At 41.2% G+C, this 16,449-nt stretch overlaps 1 protein-coding gene and 1 non-coding gene across 6 annotated transcripts in view; one reads left to right on the top strand and one right to left on the bottom strand.

Moving 5' to 3' along the window:
• The window catches only part of cacnb1 (calcium channel, voltage-dependent, beta 1 subunit), a 30,481-nt gene extending 17,540 nt beyond the window's left edge, over positions 1 to 12,941 (bottom strand). For 2 of the 5 annotated variants that reach the window (XM_029436946.1, XM_029436947.1), the window contains exons 1-2: positions 12,732 to 12,941; positions 7,808 to 7,894 (exon numbers count right to left, since the gene is read on the bottom strand). In XM_029436946.1, coding sequence (XP_029292806.1) covers positions 7,808 to 7,894; positions 12,732 to 12,821 — 177 coding nt within the window. In that variant the 5' untranslated portion in view covers positions 12,822 to 12,941. The remainder of the gene's footprint in view (positions 1 to 7,807; positions 7,895 to 12,731) is intronic. The other 3 variants (XM_029436943.1, XM_029436944.1, XM_029436945.1) reach the window with 2 other exon arrangements.
• On the top strand, positions 8,488 to 8,559 carry trnac-gca (transfer RNA cysteine (anticodon GCA)). Its single transcript has one exon. It is a non-coding gene; the product is annotated as a tRNA-Cys (tRNA).
• Positions 12,942 to 16,449: the final 3,508 nt, after the last annotated feature.

Genomic DNA, 16,449 nt, shown 5'->3' with positions numbered 1-16,449 from the left:
GAACACGTTGAAAGATGGAGCGAGCGACTGTGTACATTTCCTCCACTTTTCCATTGCTGACACTCTCTTCTTATTCTTCTCCTCTCATGCCATTAGGTTGAGTCTCTAATTTAGCTGCTTGCTTCACTTCACATACAGCTCTTGTTCAAAATAGCTACAGGCCACCTGATGGCGGAGCTGCTTTCCTATTGGCCGTGCCAGACTGGAGGCCCGAGTAGTGTCATAGTAACCATCTCTGCAGCTTATTACAGGCCGCCAGTGAGCGCTGCATCAGAAAGAAGATAGGATGAAGACTTATGAATCAGTCAGTAACATTTACAGAGTTAGATTATTAATATTTAATATAATGAACTAATAAATTATGTTGTATTATTTTAATTATTTAGTTCATTGTTTCAATGTTTTAAGTTTTATTCTGGCATATCTCACACATTTAAACTAGCCAGCAGTATATGAAGTAATTAAAATGAGATCCACCTTTACCGGCTGCAACATTAAGGTGATCAAATCCAATCAAATGTTATTTATATAGCCCAATATCACCAATAACACCTTTTACGATCTGTACATCATACGACACCCTCTGTCCTTAGACCCTTGCAGCGTGACAGAGGAGGGATCCCTCTGCAAAGACGGACAGACGTGCAAAAGATGTCATGGAGTTATTAATGCATTCATAATTATAATTCTGTAATACAACTTTTTCTTGTAATATTAATCAGATTTTTGGGGTATTCTGCATAATGAGTACTTTTACTTTTGGTACTTTAAGTATATTTTGATGCTTTTACATCAGTAAGATTTTGAATGCAGCACTTTCACTTGTAACACTGAAGTATTGTTTTACTTAAGTAAAGGATCGGAGTACTTCTTCCCCCACTGAAGGGAAATCAGTGATGAGGATATTGCATGAAAGCTTTTTCAAAAGGTGATCAATGATGTTTTCACTTTGTGTGAGTTACAGCTGTGAGGCCACAGCCTGGTCAATAGCTTGGAGGATAACACAGCAAGGATTGTGGCCTTTTGGGAGTTTGTTCAAAGGAAATATCCATGTTTTCACTAATAAGACAAACAAAGTGAACTTTTAAATCTAGTTGTTAAAATACAAACTGCATTGTAGGACTGTCGGGCTTTGATTTCTTTAGTCGATTAATCATTTTTTAATGTTTTTAAAGAAACTTATAAGCACTTCTCTGTTAATCACAAGACTTAAAGTGGTGCGTTGTGGCTTTTTTATAGTGAATTAAATCAACTAAACATACAGTCGACACAATCGTATTAGTGTTTGTTTGCTAAGAATGAGGAAAGTGGAAAAGCCCGACTGAGTTGTCACAGATCACAGAAGGTTGAGAGGGTAAAAAACAAGAAAGGTGCAAGAGGTGAAACTAAGTAATTATTCTGAAAATTAACCGACTGTGTTCCTTCTCCATTTTCTGCTCCGTGGCTGCCACTGTGATGAATTTACACCTCCTTAGCATTGATATTGAATAAATGGAGGGGGGGGGGGAAACGAGAGCAACAGAGCAGAGGAGGGTAATGGAATAAGGGGTGAGGGCGGGCCGGCATAAGACAAGTGCTTTGAATAATGAGGGTTGAAAAGCAGGGAAATGAGTTAACATCGTTTCTTCTGATGCAACGGCCCGCTTGTGAATGGTTTCAAGACAAAAGGGAATTTCATTTGGGGTATACGTACAGCTCAACAAAACAAAACCTTCCTGTTCTTATGTCAGATAACAACGCAGAGCTTAAAGATTTGACTCTGCTCCTGCCATGAACAACAGGAGCCTCGCAGCAGGTGTTGTCAGACTTCACAATGACTAAGAAGTGAGCTAACACACACAGCAAACCGCTGCCCCAATAATTAAACAGATACAAATATATCATTACTTATCCGCTCAGATGAGGGCGATCAAATAAAATTGACGGAAAACAGCGGGAAAATGAAATATAATCTCTCAATTCCTCGGGCCCCTGTCATTAAACATTTCAGAGAAGAAGAAGAACACAGCGTCTCATTTCAGGCAGCTGAGAGCCAACCAGAATGCATTATTAGTCGAGCTGCAATGTGTATTCACAGCACATCCAGAATGAGCTCAGGGAAGACAAGTACGGGAAAGAAAACTGGACTAAAAAGGGGAAATACGTCTCATAAAACAGACAGATGTACAACGTGAGGAATCACAAAGGACAGAGCTCCTGTCAGATGCTCGGGGCCGGTGGCTGTATACAGGTCCATACAAGTGGAGATAACGAAACAGATGAGTCATGGACTGAACTCATCAGAAATCCACATTTTCACAAATAAGCAGAAGAAGGACTCCAGTAACAAGTTGCTGCTTAGGAATTACTTTCAGTCAATCTCAATAAATTCAAAATACATTTCAGGAATGAAATTAGGGCTGAGGCGATACGGTGGAAGTCTCAATATCTTTTATTTCTCAATTTAAGTCATGATTAGGGCTGGGAATCGTTTCTAATGCCAACAACCTGAGTGTATTCATACTCCTTTCCTAATAGCAACACTTCTTAATGTCTTATTTGGGGAATATGAACATGTTTTTCTACAAAGCCTTTTTTCCCCTTTAGTGAAATATGTCAGCTTTCTCAATTAATCAGTGATTTAATGTTGTGTTAACACAAGTAGCTGTACAAGAATATTGCCTAAATTAAAAAATAAAAGTTATCTCATCAAAGCGTAACCAGCCTTAGTCATGGTATGCATAATATATGAAAAATCATATTTTAATACAGCTGAAAATGATAACATTGTGATCATTTTGTGATTCTGATGTCTATGATAGTAAATTGCATCTTTTTAGGTTTTGGATTCTTATTTGTACAAAACAAGCAACTTAAATAAGTCCCTTTGCTCTCTGGAGAAGTGTGATGGACACTTTTTGTGACATTGTATAGACTGAACAATCAGTTGAGAACTTAACTGGCAGATGAATCGATAATGAAAACAATAAATAATAAGTCGCAGCCCTGATATGAAGAGATGGAAGTGACTATGTATTACATCAGAAACTTAAATACTTTAACGCGTCTGTACTCATACCATCATATAATTATTACTTCTGAACGGATTACAAAAAACTCATTCGTTTTTTAAGGCAATTTATTAAACAAAAATGCAGATGTTGACTGATTCCAGCTACGTAAATGTGCTGTTTCTTTCCTGCTTTATGTAATTATACATTGATTATCTCTGGGTTTTTAACTGTAAGGTGAAAAACACCAAGACATTTGAAGACATCGCCTTGGACGCTCGGAATAAATCCTTTTCTAACACTTTATAGACGAAGGGATAGTCGCAAAACAACTGACAGATTAAACTAATCAATAAATAAAAACATGTTGCTATTTGCAGTCCTAATCACCACCATAAGAAAAGAAAATGAAATTGAATTAGCCCTAGCACAGCCAAGTGCAACAAGATAATGAAGATCCAGCCCAGGCCTGTTTGGGACAGGGGGACGGCAGTGAAAGAAGCCCCCTGAAATGGCCACAGTGCAGGCAGTGCACATAGCAGCAACCGGTGGGACTGGAAGTCTAATTAAAACCGCAGCGCCTTTCCAGCAGCTGTGGCCCGGCCCAAAATGGACTCACACTCAGAAGAGCAAAGAAAGCCGCAGACCAGGAGGCACAGCGCTATCAGGACACGAGCCACAAGCTATATTCTCCTGTCATCATATCTCAAAAGTGTCTGCTGAACTTTCAAAACTCGAGCCAGATCCACACGCTCACAGAGAAACTCACACATAAACTGCTTCCAGTTCAGTCAGACGCAGCAAAAAGCTTATCCAGATCCTTCTTACCATGAAGGGCCTTTGAATCCTCTCAGTCCTCTCCATACCTCGCTTGCCACGCTCGCCACACCACGGCAAACCAAGGAGGCAACGGCGGAGTCCACAGACAGAGTTATGTGTGTGTGTATATGTGTGTGTGAGAGATAGCGGTAACTAGTGTGAGTATCTGTCTGTTAGCTTGTCAAGTGCAGAAGTGTACATGTGTGTGTTTGTCAGTGTAGTGTGTATGTGTGTGTGTGTGTGTGATAGGAGGGAGAGCCAGTATGTGTGAAACCAGGAGAGCGCTCTCTTAACCTCCAACCCCACACACACACACACACACACGCACACACGCACACACACACACACACGCCCACCCCCCTACCTCCACAACCCAGAGGAACGTGAACCTTGTGTAGAGGAAGGGAGCTGAAGCTGGTTGGGGGTCGGGTTGCAGGACTTGTGCTACATTTGCAAACTGGGGAAATATATTTAGCCCTGGCTGGTCAGAAACAGGGACATGAACGCACCGAGACTCAGAAGGAGGCTTGGTATGCAGCCGTCAGCCATTCAATGCCCTGACTGACGTGGGAGAGGGCTGGGGCAGTGCCCAGGGAAACCCCCCTCCCCTCTCTCTCTCTCTCTCTCTACTTGCTTCATTCCTCTCGGCCTCTGACCTGACCTCATTCTTCCCAGCCCCTCTCTCTGTCTCTCTCCCGGATAAAGGAGAGGAGGGATCACGGCTGAATGTTGGCCTTGATGTCCCAATTTCATTCAATTTATATTCACAAAATCCAGAATCAATATGATTCTGTTTATAAGGATTCAGTAATCAGATAAATGTAGCATAAACTGTGCTCCTGCAAACTTAAATCATTTCTACATTCAACAAGTATACTTAATTATATTTATATAGCCCAATATCACTTCCTTTACGATCGCTCTCCCAGGACGGAGAATATAAAATGATGTGCACAACATAGGCTAAATTGTAAACACATTTCCTGTTTATGTAACGGTGGACCAAGGATCAAATATAACACGACTAAAAGGTGGCATCTATATGTTTTAGGCTAAAAACGTATACTATGTAAACTAGCATATTGTAATAAATTGGAAGGTCTACAGGCAGATAGGTGTGGTTGGAGGGGTGGTGTCCACTAGAGGGCGACCTCTGAGACAATGAACACACCTGACAGCCACCATCTCTCTTGTATTAGTAGCTGATGGCAACACAGTCAGCTGGGGAAGGGGAAAACATGGAGAGCTGTGAGCAGACCCACCAGCTCAGACACATCAGCCACTGGGCTTCTGCTGGGATTCATACATCAGGACTGACAGGGGATTGATCGTCTCTCTTCAGCATCTAAACCCCCGAAAGCGTTCACATATGGCAGCCAAGCCAAGACACATTCTAGTACAGAGGGAAAATCATGTTTCTCTGTATTCTGGTTACAATAGCAATTTGCAAGCACTGCTTACATGCAGATGGAAGATGGTAGACGCATCCTGTTTCACAAATGATTTCCACTTGCAATCTGTGCTTACGTTTGCAAAGATTTGCTGAAATGAACACAAGCGCTAATGATCTCTTGGTGCAGATCGCAGATTGCACATTTGGTTTAAAAGGGCACCGAGGATGTTGCAGACACCTCGTGGAAAACAACAGGTTTGAGTTGATGATTAAATTGAGCTGTTGTTGCTGTATTCTAATTTAGAGGCTCGATCGTATATATAGTTGATTACAGGGTGTTACAGAGGAGTTAAGTTAATGCTGTATGCTTAATATTACGATTGATTTCATCTACTCATCCATTATGTTTTGGTGAAATGTTGCATCATGTTATATAAACGCTGGTATGAAGGAGTTTAGGAGGTATTTACACTTTCTCTGCTATTTGAATGAACTAGTTTTAGTCTTCAGACCTATTGAAGGATATCCTTTGTGGTTCTTGATCAAGCCACTGAACTGGGACACAGCTGTTGTGTGTTCATCATGACAGCCCCTCTGAGTTCATGTTATAACGCTACAGTGTACAGTACGAGCATGTGCGCGTGTTCTCCTTGGTAATGATAAAAACACACAACTGATTCAATTTCGAACAGAGCAAATATAACATTTGAAGTAAAAATCTTTTTTTTCAGCACATTCTCCTGGAACGACATCACACGTTAACTATTGTACGCAGCAGCAGCAGCAGCAGCAGCAGCAGCAGCAGCAGCAGCAGCAGCAGCAGCAGCAGCAGCAGCAGCAGCAGCAGCAGGCAGCGTCTCTGACGTGAGACGCAGTGTGTTTTTGTTGAACTCGACACACAAACCAGCACTGCACAAACACGTAGGCTGCGCTCACACACACACACACACACACACACACACACACACACACACACACACACACACACACACCCATCCAAACATCCTCTCCTTCGTCTCTCCATCCCACTGTGCCTGCACACTGAGGGAGATTCAGTGGTCCGGTTGCCATGGAAACCAGGCTGAGTGTACCAGCCAGCTCTACCGTTGGCTGATTGTGGCTCTCGTGTATTTGTGTGTGTGTGTGTATTTGTGTGTGTGTGTGTGTGTGTGTGTGTGTGTGAGTCTGCACTCGCGTAGGTGTGCTGTAAAGCCTAAACAGGGCTCTGCTTTGAGTTATTCAAGGAGAGGCTAAAAAAGGCCATATGTACAAAAACCTATAGGGCGCCTGCACGCTTCTTTTTTGATTAAAGCCAGTTTTGTTTTTTTAAAACCTTAACAGGGTTTCAGAAACTGCCCTCCCATCATTTACTAAATCAATTGTTGGTTTACGTGCAGCATTTCAACTGTTTAAATCCCCGCTGCTTCCACTGGTGAGTGAAATGCTGTGCAACAGCATGAGACAGGGGAGGGCATTTATCTGAGGAAGTGTTAAATCATCCTTACTACGCAGCTAATGAGTTCCTTATACAGTGTGAGAGATTATGAATCCTGCCTAACCTGCAGGCCCCAGAGCACGTGGTCCTTCAGCAAGCAGAGTCACAGAGTTAATGAAGGACAAGGCAGTGGGATGGGTAATGTGTGTAGGCAAGGATGCAGCTAACCTTTAGAAACCACAGGAGAGTTCAGCTCCCTGCGTTCACCGACAGCGACGGGATTCTTTTTTCTTAATTTTTTTCTAGAGCAACACCAGTACTGAAAAGTTAAATGTCATTCAGCACGGGGCAAATCATTTCCTCTCACAAATGAAGAGGTCAGATGGAAAAAGAAGGATTCATTTAGCTGCCACGCAGGACACAGGACCGCGGCACGGGTTGTGAGCATGTGATGCTTTAACCCCGCCTCCTAAACTCCCAGACGACAGGAAGTGTTCCTGTCTGACAAAGCCGGAAAAATGATGCGGATCCAGGTTTTACTAGTTCCTTCTGACAGAGGGGGTGAGTCTAACACCATCCGGAGGAATCTCTGCTGATGTCTCTCAGCTCCAACTGTGACAATATATATGCGTATCTGTAGTCACAGCCATTCCAGTGTGTGACATACAGTTCAGTATGTGGGCTGCCTGTGACAAACACACAGGTGAAGAGGAAAAGATACGCCTTCAGGATTTCACGGTGAAAGAATCAGAACTGCGACGTAGCAGAGAAACAAAACTTGAAAACTGACGTAGTAATAACAGTGGGGCAAATGAAACCCTTTAAACTTTACAATAAGATCAGTTTTCCTCTTATCATAAGAGCCAGCAAGTTTCTTAATTAAGCAAAGATGATGAAAACAGAGACACGTGACTTAAATGATTACTTAATCATCAAAAGTGTTAATGATTACTTTTACTTTGATTGACTGAAAAAGTTTGATTTGAGAGAACAATTCAAAGTCTAACATAATAATTAAATGACTAATTATATGGAGCTGCTGAATTCCCCGCACTAAGGACCTCATTTTGACTCCATTAAACTTTCATATGATTTTTCATTAAATAAAATTAAGCTGCGTCTAGCACCTGGATTAGCAGTCTGGAGGAAGGATTAAGTGTGAAATGTTACCTGTCGGACAAAGCTGTTCGAGGTGGTGTCAGAGGAGGTGCTTCCGTCTGAGCGCTTAAATCGGCTCTTCCTCTTGCCATACTTTCCCTGGAAATGGAGAGGTTGAAGGGCAGGGTGGGGGGGGGAAGGGAGGATTTGGAAAGAAAGACAAAAACACAAAAAGTTGAATTGAGTTGCTCCATAATAATTGATCTTGACATCTCGGAGAAAACATTTGGCAAAGCTTGTGAATATGATCAGAGATAAAGCAGCACGAGTCCCAGACTGGAGAGGAAGTCGACCACATTAAATGTGTCCAGCGTGTGCACCAACAGCCTTCATTGCTTGTCATTTTTCATGTTCTGATGCAAACTGGGACCTTGTAATCTGATTGGCAGACCCCTGGCAAATGGCCTATCCGGGTTGAGCGGAGGCCACCCTGCCCACACTGCCATGGTTACACAATCCCGACTAATCACATTTGTTGGAGGCTCATCAGGAGACTAAGCACGGGTTCTTTCAGCGTGCTGGTTAAGATGATGCTTAGAAATAACCATGGAAGATTACCATACAGAATGTGCACATGTTACTGCTGTCGTGAAATATTGTTCACAATAATCTCGTACTGAAAGATATTTTGACAGCTTTGAGAACAGAGATAGGAGGATTAGGATTTGTGTATTTTACCTGCATCCATCAGAGGGGGTATAGCTCAGTGGTAGAGCATTTGACTGCAGATCAAGAGGTCCCCGGTTCAAATCCGGATGCCCCCTGTTTTTCTATCACGTGTTGCGTTCAAAGACCCTATCAGCTGCGCAGATATACGTGTTATTATACTGTGTTCCTTTCCTTCCTGGCAGCCACAGTTTTCATTGTGGCTGTAACTACCAATTAAGGATTAATTAGTTGTATTTGTAATTGGTTTTCTTTCATTTCAGGACAGTTTGAAAGAGGTACTGTTATCTGCAACCAAACTGTATTGCGTTCGGTATCAATACTTTTTAAATGATACAAAGCTCTAATACTGACAAGGATAGAAATCCATGGCCGCCTGCAAGGTAAGAAATAGTACCTTCTATTCTCTTTGCAGGGATGCTCTGGTAAACATTATTCGTCTGAACTGTTTGGTGTCTGTCTTTATCCACAAATGTTCACACACACAATCGCTTTTGTCTCTCCTGCACACACACACACACACACTCCGTACACCTACGTAAACATTGAATATTACCGAACAGCTGCTTCAAACCTGTCCACATGTCGGTGTATGGCTGTTCTTGGATCAGCAGGAGAGATACAGTAACAGGTTAACGACCTGTCAACAGTGAGACCTCCTCGACTCGGTACTTTGTTATCACTGTCACATCATGTAAGAAAGGGCAAGCCGAGGAACTGAGGTGACTTTAAACAAGCATCGCCTGTTACACCGGCGCCAACATACACCAGCGAACATTAAAACACACTGTTATAAAATCTGTTATACAATCCTCTCCAAAAAATGGATCTCAGGAGTCCATTTGAATTTCTATTAAACCTCATGCAGTGCAAAAATATTATATCCAGCCCCGTGTGCCAAGCTTGATTTACTGCTGCTGATGGATCGGATGAATACACGGCAGGATGTTCCACAGCAAATAACTGTGATACACCCGACAACAATTACTGTGTTGCAAACATCTGCACGTGCAGTTAAGGGCTTTAATGTTAAAGGTGATGATACATGAGAAAATAGTTATATTCTGCATGTATTACTGGTCAGATTTCAAATTAGACATGTTCTTTAAAGATTTGGTGGACAGCAGGAAGACATGGAGTTGGGTAGCCAATCAACTTCATTTAACTTATTTTCACAATGAGGTTCACAAGAGTATCCCCATTCAGCTCGACAGGTAAACATAGAGGGGATTTAATACTAAAATGACCATAACTTAATAAAAGTTCAACGCCACCAGACTCCATTGAAAAAAACAGTCATTTTATCTTTTACCTCACAGGATCACAGGAGTCGCTGCCGCTGCCTCGATTGGTCGGTTTGTTTGTGTTACTGTGTGACTTGTGGTGATCGAAATGGTTACTAAAGTCACACAATAACACAAAAGGATGACAGCGTCAGTCAGAAAGAGGCTGTCTCAAAGCAAAGTAAAGCCGTAAAGACATTCGAAATATAGCATACACTTAAACTGATACTTGTGTTTTAGGAAGGTCTTTCTTTTAGGTGGCTAAACGTTTCGCTGTTGCTTCCAAAGCAGTGCATTGTTTAGCGTCTGTGCCGTAACTCCTGTCTGTTTCTCCAAACTATCATCTACTGAGACTCTGGATAAATACCTCCTACAACCCCACTTCAAACACGATCCGTTTTAACAAGTGTTTCACCTTATCCAGATAATATCCAGATACAAATATCTGCTCTTACTCACCATCCTAATTAAAGGGTGCAACACGACCAAACAATCAAACAGGTTGTAAACAAATTTCCCAGTTCAGCTATATCGTCTAAAGCTAATTATTATCAGCCAGCTATTATCCCCAGCAGTGTACGATGAAGGATGTTCGCTCAAAGTTGAACCAGCGAGTAGTTCTGCACAACCCCAATGTTGACAATGGACAGTTTAAGTAATCAGTTTTATGTTCACCTCAGTTTTCATTTGCAACTAACGGACTGAGATAGCACGATTACACTGTGGATGTTTGCCCCGCTGGAGATGTTACTGTGCCTCCAGATAACTCCGAAATTAAGCTGTTAAATAACCTGTTATCGTAACAGATAAGAGCTAAATTATTCAAATAAGACCTATGTTTTAAAAAGAGCTTATTTGAAGGATGTTCTGCTGATGGTGGCGGAGACAAACGTCTGCTCTGCTGTCACAAGTTCACAATTACATTAAACATGATGTGTCTGCGTGTTTAGATTGGCGTCTACGATCGGAGCCATGATGGGCCGAGTTCCTGTCAGCAAAGGGCAGGAAAATGCCAGAGGAAGTAGGGAGGGGAGGCTTCCTGTTGGTAAACATCCTCCCAGATTAAGTGTATCATTAAAAAGGGTGTTGGGGGGCTTTAAACTGAAAAAGCAGGGAGCGTGGATGATGAAGATCTTTCCCTCGTTATGTACGGTCACAAAAGCGGTATCATTAAAAACTGGATTGCTTTAAACACACTAACTGAGAAACAATGGATCACTGAAGCAAGAGGAATTATTAAATTGCAAAGTGTCGCTTTCAGGAGGCGAAATAATGAGACAGAATATGTGGAAACATGGGCGACAGTGGAAAAGTACTTACTGTCACTATACAAATTAAAAGAAATTAAAAAGAGGACGGGAGAACAGGAAAGGGAAGAAGATTCAAAATAATAATAATAATAATAACCCTAACCCTTCTATCAGTGCTGTTCTACAGTATTAGCGTTGCTTGTTCACTGTGCTGCAAGATAAAAGTACTCCAGTGGACTGATATTGTTGGAGGGTGCATTGAGAAGGCAGGATGCAAATGAAAAGGTGGCGGGGTGCACAATATCAAGACTGTAAAATGTAAACCGCATTACACTCTTTCACCTAGAACGCTACACGCATTACTCCGCTCACAGAGATCCAGACTGATCTGCAATCAGACGGCGGTCAACAGACACAATCTTTAATCTAAGCGACCCTCAGACGCTGAATTTGGATCACGTCTCGGCCCCGCAGTTCATTTTATTCTTCTGTGGTAGAAAACTCAAACCGTCTCCTTCAGGATATTAGAAACGCGTTTCCCTGCTCGACTCTCCACAGCAGAGATATAAATACATTTACCAGCATGACCTGCTGCAGGTCTGCATGAACTTTATATCTAATTGATCAGAGGTGCCACACACACACACACACACACAAACACATTGCAAACACACTATTCCCTGCTGCCTGGCACAAGGAGGGGGTCCATCTGTTTCTCACCAGAGTCTCGCAGCAGATAAAGATCTTGATTTCTAAAAACAGGCAGGACGAGGTGCGATGTTGAGAGCAGGAGGGAGATAGTAGGACATTGAACGTGGAAGCGTAAAGAATCTGGAGAGCTGAAGGGGAAGCGAGAGATGAGAAGGAGCTGGGAAGAGTGGGAGTGAAAAGGAGAGAGCTGGACTTGGCATGGTTTGAAGCGTTGGTTGTCTGTGGTGAGGTGTTGGTTTTTCCCCCCTTCTCCAGAGAGACAATGACTGAGCTCAGGCGTGGGTGTGTTGTTCGAGATATTCTCATCATTTCTTTTTACATCCATTTAAACTGTTATGACTAAACAGGCCCACGACATCATGTCACTTCCCTAACAGCCTATTTGTAGCGGTAAACACCATCGAAAGTTGAAAGATGACATTGTAACTGGAGAGACAGAACAGTTCCCTCCCCCAGGATGATTTTTTAAGGTTGTTGGTGAATATTTCCAAACAAAAATGGCTAATTAATTACTTGACAGGTTTGAAAACTTGACACTTCGTATCTTAATCCAAATGAATCTCTCCTCCAGCAGGGCAGATCAACATTTAATGTATCATAGTTGGTTAATTAATGATTAATTAAACATAGGCGTGGTTTTTTTTTAAGGACCCAATGAGCGGACAGCAATAAAAACAAGCGTTACATCATATCCTCGCATATGGTTACACACATATGGAGACTTAATAAACCCAATACAAATAAAGACCGAGGATAAAATTATAAATGCAAAGAACATAAAAACTAGAACCTATAATCCCTTTTTTATTTCCTCTTAAAATCGGATTAAATGTAGGTTTGAATCAGTGCACGAGCATTTTAGACTCCCGGAGGCAAATTAGGCGACTTAATTGCTGAACAACCTGTTAATCTTCGGAAGTGAAACAGCTTCACCGTCATCGCACCGCCTCTTTACTATAAATGCACGAGACTTTACGTCTTTTTTAATTTTCTGTCGCGACATTTCTTCCGCTCTGTGCTTCTTACCTGTGTTTGTGGATGATGGTCGAACATGTCCATTTGGATCTCCTGGGTTGAGGTCGAAGGCGTCCTGGACATACTACTTTTCTGTACCATTGATTTAACTTTTTAAAATCTATTTTCAGTTTCGTGTGTTTATGATGGTGTGGACCGACTCATCTTTTTTTTTTTCCAGGGAGGGTGAAGCTGCTGATGTATCTGAGCTGGCTGGTAAAATAATGGCAACAGCTGCCTCCCTCCAGTCTAGAGCGATACACACTTGCGCACCAGGCTTTTACACTAGAGTCAAGTCAGCGGAAACACGCACCGACACATCCGGCTGATGCTTTCAAAATAAAATAGTTGGCAAGGTAAATTAAATAGAAACTGGGCGGGGGTCATGAACTGTACTGAAATGTTATTTTTTATTCTATTACCATTAAAAAAAACATTAGCCTACTTAAATTGATGATATGAATGAAATGGGCTTTGATAATCTCATTAAAAGTATATGAATAACAAGAAAATGATTCCTCAATAAATTAATATACAAATGTAAAACACACATAACAAAGCAACCGCACAACATTTGTCAGGGGGGGCAGGGAGACCGATATATTACATATAATATAATAAAATGAAGTATAATATAATGTTATTATAACATGTATTTACAAATGGTAAGTTAGACAGGGATGCAAAGAGTTGGATAGCTCTGCCTCTCTCTCCTTTAAATAGTTGTACTTAATAATTGTTGTTCTGTATTATATATTATATTATTTTGTATATCCCTATTGTCACTATCCTATGACAGGGCTAGACAAATATAGGCAGACACATTAACATTAGACATTTAAACTGCTGTTTACCAATTATTTTTTTATTTAGCATAATATGGGGGAGGAAACTACTTATGTGTCACCCATGTTTCTTTTCATGACATTCAATTTGTACAAAGTGACTTACAAATAGGGCTGCAACTAATGATCATTTTCATTATCGATTAATCTGCAAATTATTTTCTAGATTAATCGTTTGGTCTATTAAATGTCAGAGTTACGGTGTAAAATGTCCATCCCAGTTTAATAACTGTAACTATATCATATCAATATTAATGGAACGATTAGTTGTCACAGTAGTAATGTCAAAAGTAAAATAATAGTCTTATAGGTTACCACTGAGTCTTCTAACACGCATGCTTTAATTTTGAAGGCAGATTCCTCTTACTTCCGGTATGTTTCTGTCCTCCTCTGTCTGTCTTGACGCTCGAGCGCTCGACAGACTCCAGCTGGGAGCCAAGGTCCACGCCCCGCTGAACAGACCCCACCTTCACTTATCGATTGATGAGAGAACAACAGAGCAGCCGTGGTGATGGAGGCTGCGAGTGTAGACAGACTGGCCGAACCGCCGGCCCCCACACTGGGAATCCAGAGAACAGGGGTCTTGGAGGGGCTGTAATGGGGGGGGGGGTTGTGAGAATAGTTCAATTTCACAGTTAGTTTGTTGCAGCAGCAGGGAGGTTCAAGGCTCGTGCTGATGTGGCCTTGAGCAAAAAACACCCAAACTCCAAGGACCCTGTTCTGTGATATAATGTTGGTTGGGATTAGGAGTGGCTGAATGTTTTGGTTTTTTTTGGGGGGGGGGGGGCTCTGAAACATGCCAGGAATGATAGATATTTACAGTTTGAGGCCCCTGGGTGAGCTGTTGTCAGGGACCCCAACTTTTCTGGCATTGTTCGGATGGATGAAGCCAGCAGTGGAAAACAAGTATGGATGTGGAAAATGGTAGCCCTATAACCAAACAAATATAAATAACATTTCTATCACTCAGATATGTTGGTAGGTACTTCATGAGTAACAGCTAACGTTCAATGAAAATGGTCTAAAAACATGTATTAATAGTTTTTTTAGCCACATGTGGGCAGTGTAACAAGTTGTACTCACAACATTACATATGTATAACTTGTGTTAAACATTTTGTTAGCAGATCTGGAGCCACGTTGTCATAATTCTGGCCACCTGATGAATCTACGTCGAACCTGCTAATGCTGAATGGCTACTGCTAGTGTTATAGTGTTATATCATTGCATCATTATTATTGAATGTATGTTGTACTTTAATGTTGTAGTAATGTGTTGTGTATGAAAAATCTTCAGTGTTATTTAAAAACATAGCTCTATAAGTAATAATTAGTTGAGATAATGACTTCATGTTTCCTCTCAGTGTAGCAGTGAATGATTTAATTAAAGTGCTGATGCTCAACTATTGAAACATGTCTGTATAAAAAGATAAATACCGAGGTTACGCAGCATAGTTGATATCATATTGAGTAAGTATACCTGAATAAGGAGAAGATTCATCCGCCTCCACGATCACCCTGAGAGAACAATTATCTACCTGTTACAGACTGTAGCGCATTCCTTCTGTGACGTTCTCATCAGAGCTGATGACGTTGGATTAAACGCCCACAACATCACCCTCTATGGCTGCAGCTCATACTTCCCGTGAGGTGGTTATCTCAGTAGGAGGAAGCCTTGATGGTTATCCTCTTCAAGAAGAAAAAAGAGAAAGAGAAACAGAAGCATGGTGTTCTTTCAAAAATGATTATAGTTGGAGTCACTGTGACTCTCCTGCAGCAGCTGGTCGACATCTTCCTCCAAGAAAAAACATTATGTGCAGCAGGAGGATACAGAGTTTGAGTTTTTCCAGCTGCTCACTTGTTTTTTGTCTTCTGTGCTGCTGCTGAAGATAAATTACTGGCTGGACAGAAATCTCCGGCAATAAGTTGATGTTCTTCTTTGCAACTTCTTGCAGTAGAATAAACTCAATTTCAGAATATGAATTAGAACAAGAAATACAAAGGTCAAGACTGGATAACAAATATGTCTCAATATCTTATTCATTCTCTTGTCTGTCGCGTATAATTTGTCTCCTTCTAGATGAGGCATGAGTTGATGAGTCTGCTTCATGAACAGTGTGAGTAAGCAAGCAAAACTGTATTCATACAGCGCCTTTCATATCAGATGGAAGCACAATGGGCTGCACAACACATGAGCAAACACGGAAATGCAGCCACAAACACTATATACATAAAGATACAACATAAGACATAAGTAAAGACAATTAAAACAGCCACATAAATGATGTTGATTAGATCAGCAACCAACCAGTAACACAATTATATCTAATAATCTATATGAATTGAAGGATTAACTGCAGTTGTATATTAATACAAGTGGATATGTGAAATGGTTTGATGAAAATTAAATCGTGTAACCTTTTCAAAGATATTGCGCACAACTTGCACAACGCACCTCTTCATTTACAAATCAATTTCAAGCTTCATTCCAAATAAACAATAATGAGTTTTGGGCACTATACCCTGAAAGTGCTGTTGGATCGCAAATAAGCATAACATTAAATCTGTAGAGGAACAATTTGTTCTTTCTGCACAACGAAAACCTAATGTGATGCTGTTTGTACCTAAGGTGACGCTTCATCATATTAAACGTGTTCCCATGCACGTTTGGGAGAATCCTGGTTATGTGTTGCACATGTAAATACATCCTGTTCTTCTTCAAAGAAGGATCAGAAGGATACAAATGCATAAAGTTCTCGTCATATGATCGGTAGCATACTACTACTACAGACACATTAGTGACCCTCGTCCTCCGTAGACAGCAGTCCAACATATAGTCCTAACATCTTTAAGGTTTAAACATTTTTGTTTACTTTTTGGACTTGCA

Source organism: Cottoperca gobio, chromosome 8 (assembly GCF_900634415.1).
Source record: "Cottoperca gobio chromosome 8, fCotGob3.1, whole genome shotgun sequence".
Lineage (NCBI taxonomy): Eukaryota > Metazoa > Chordata > Actinopteri > Perciformes > Bovichtidae > Cottoperca > Cottoperca gobio.
Note: the sequence above shows the minus strand (reverse complement) of the source record. Positions and strands in the feature narration are given on the sequence as shown.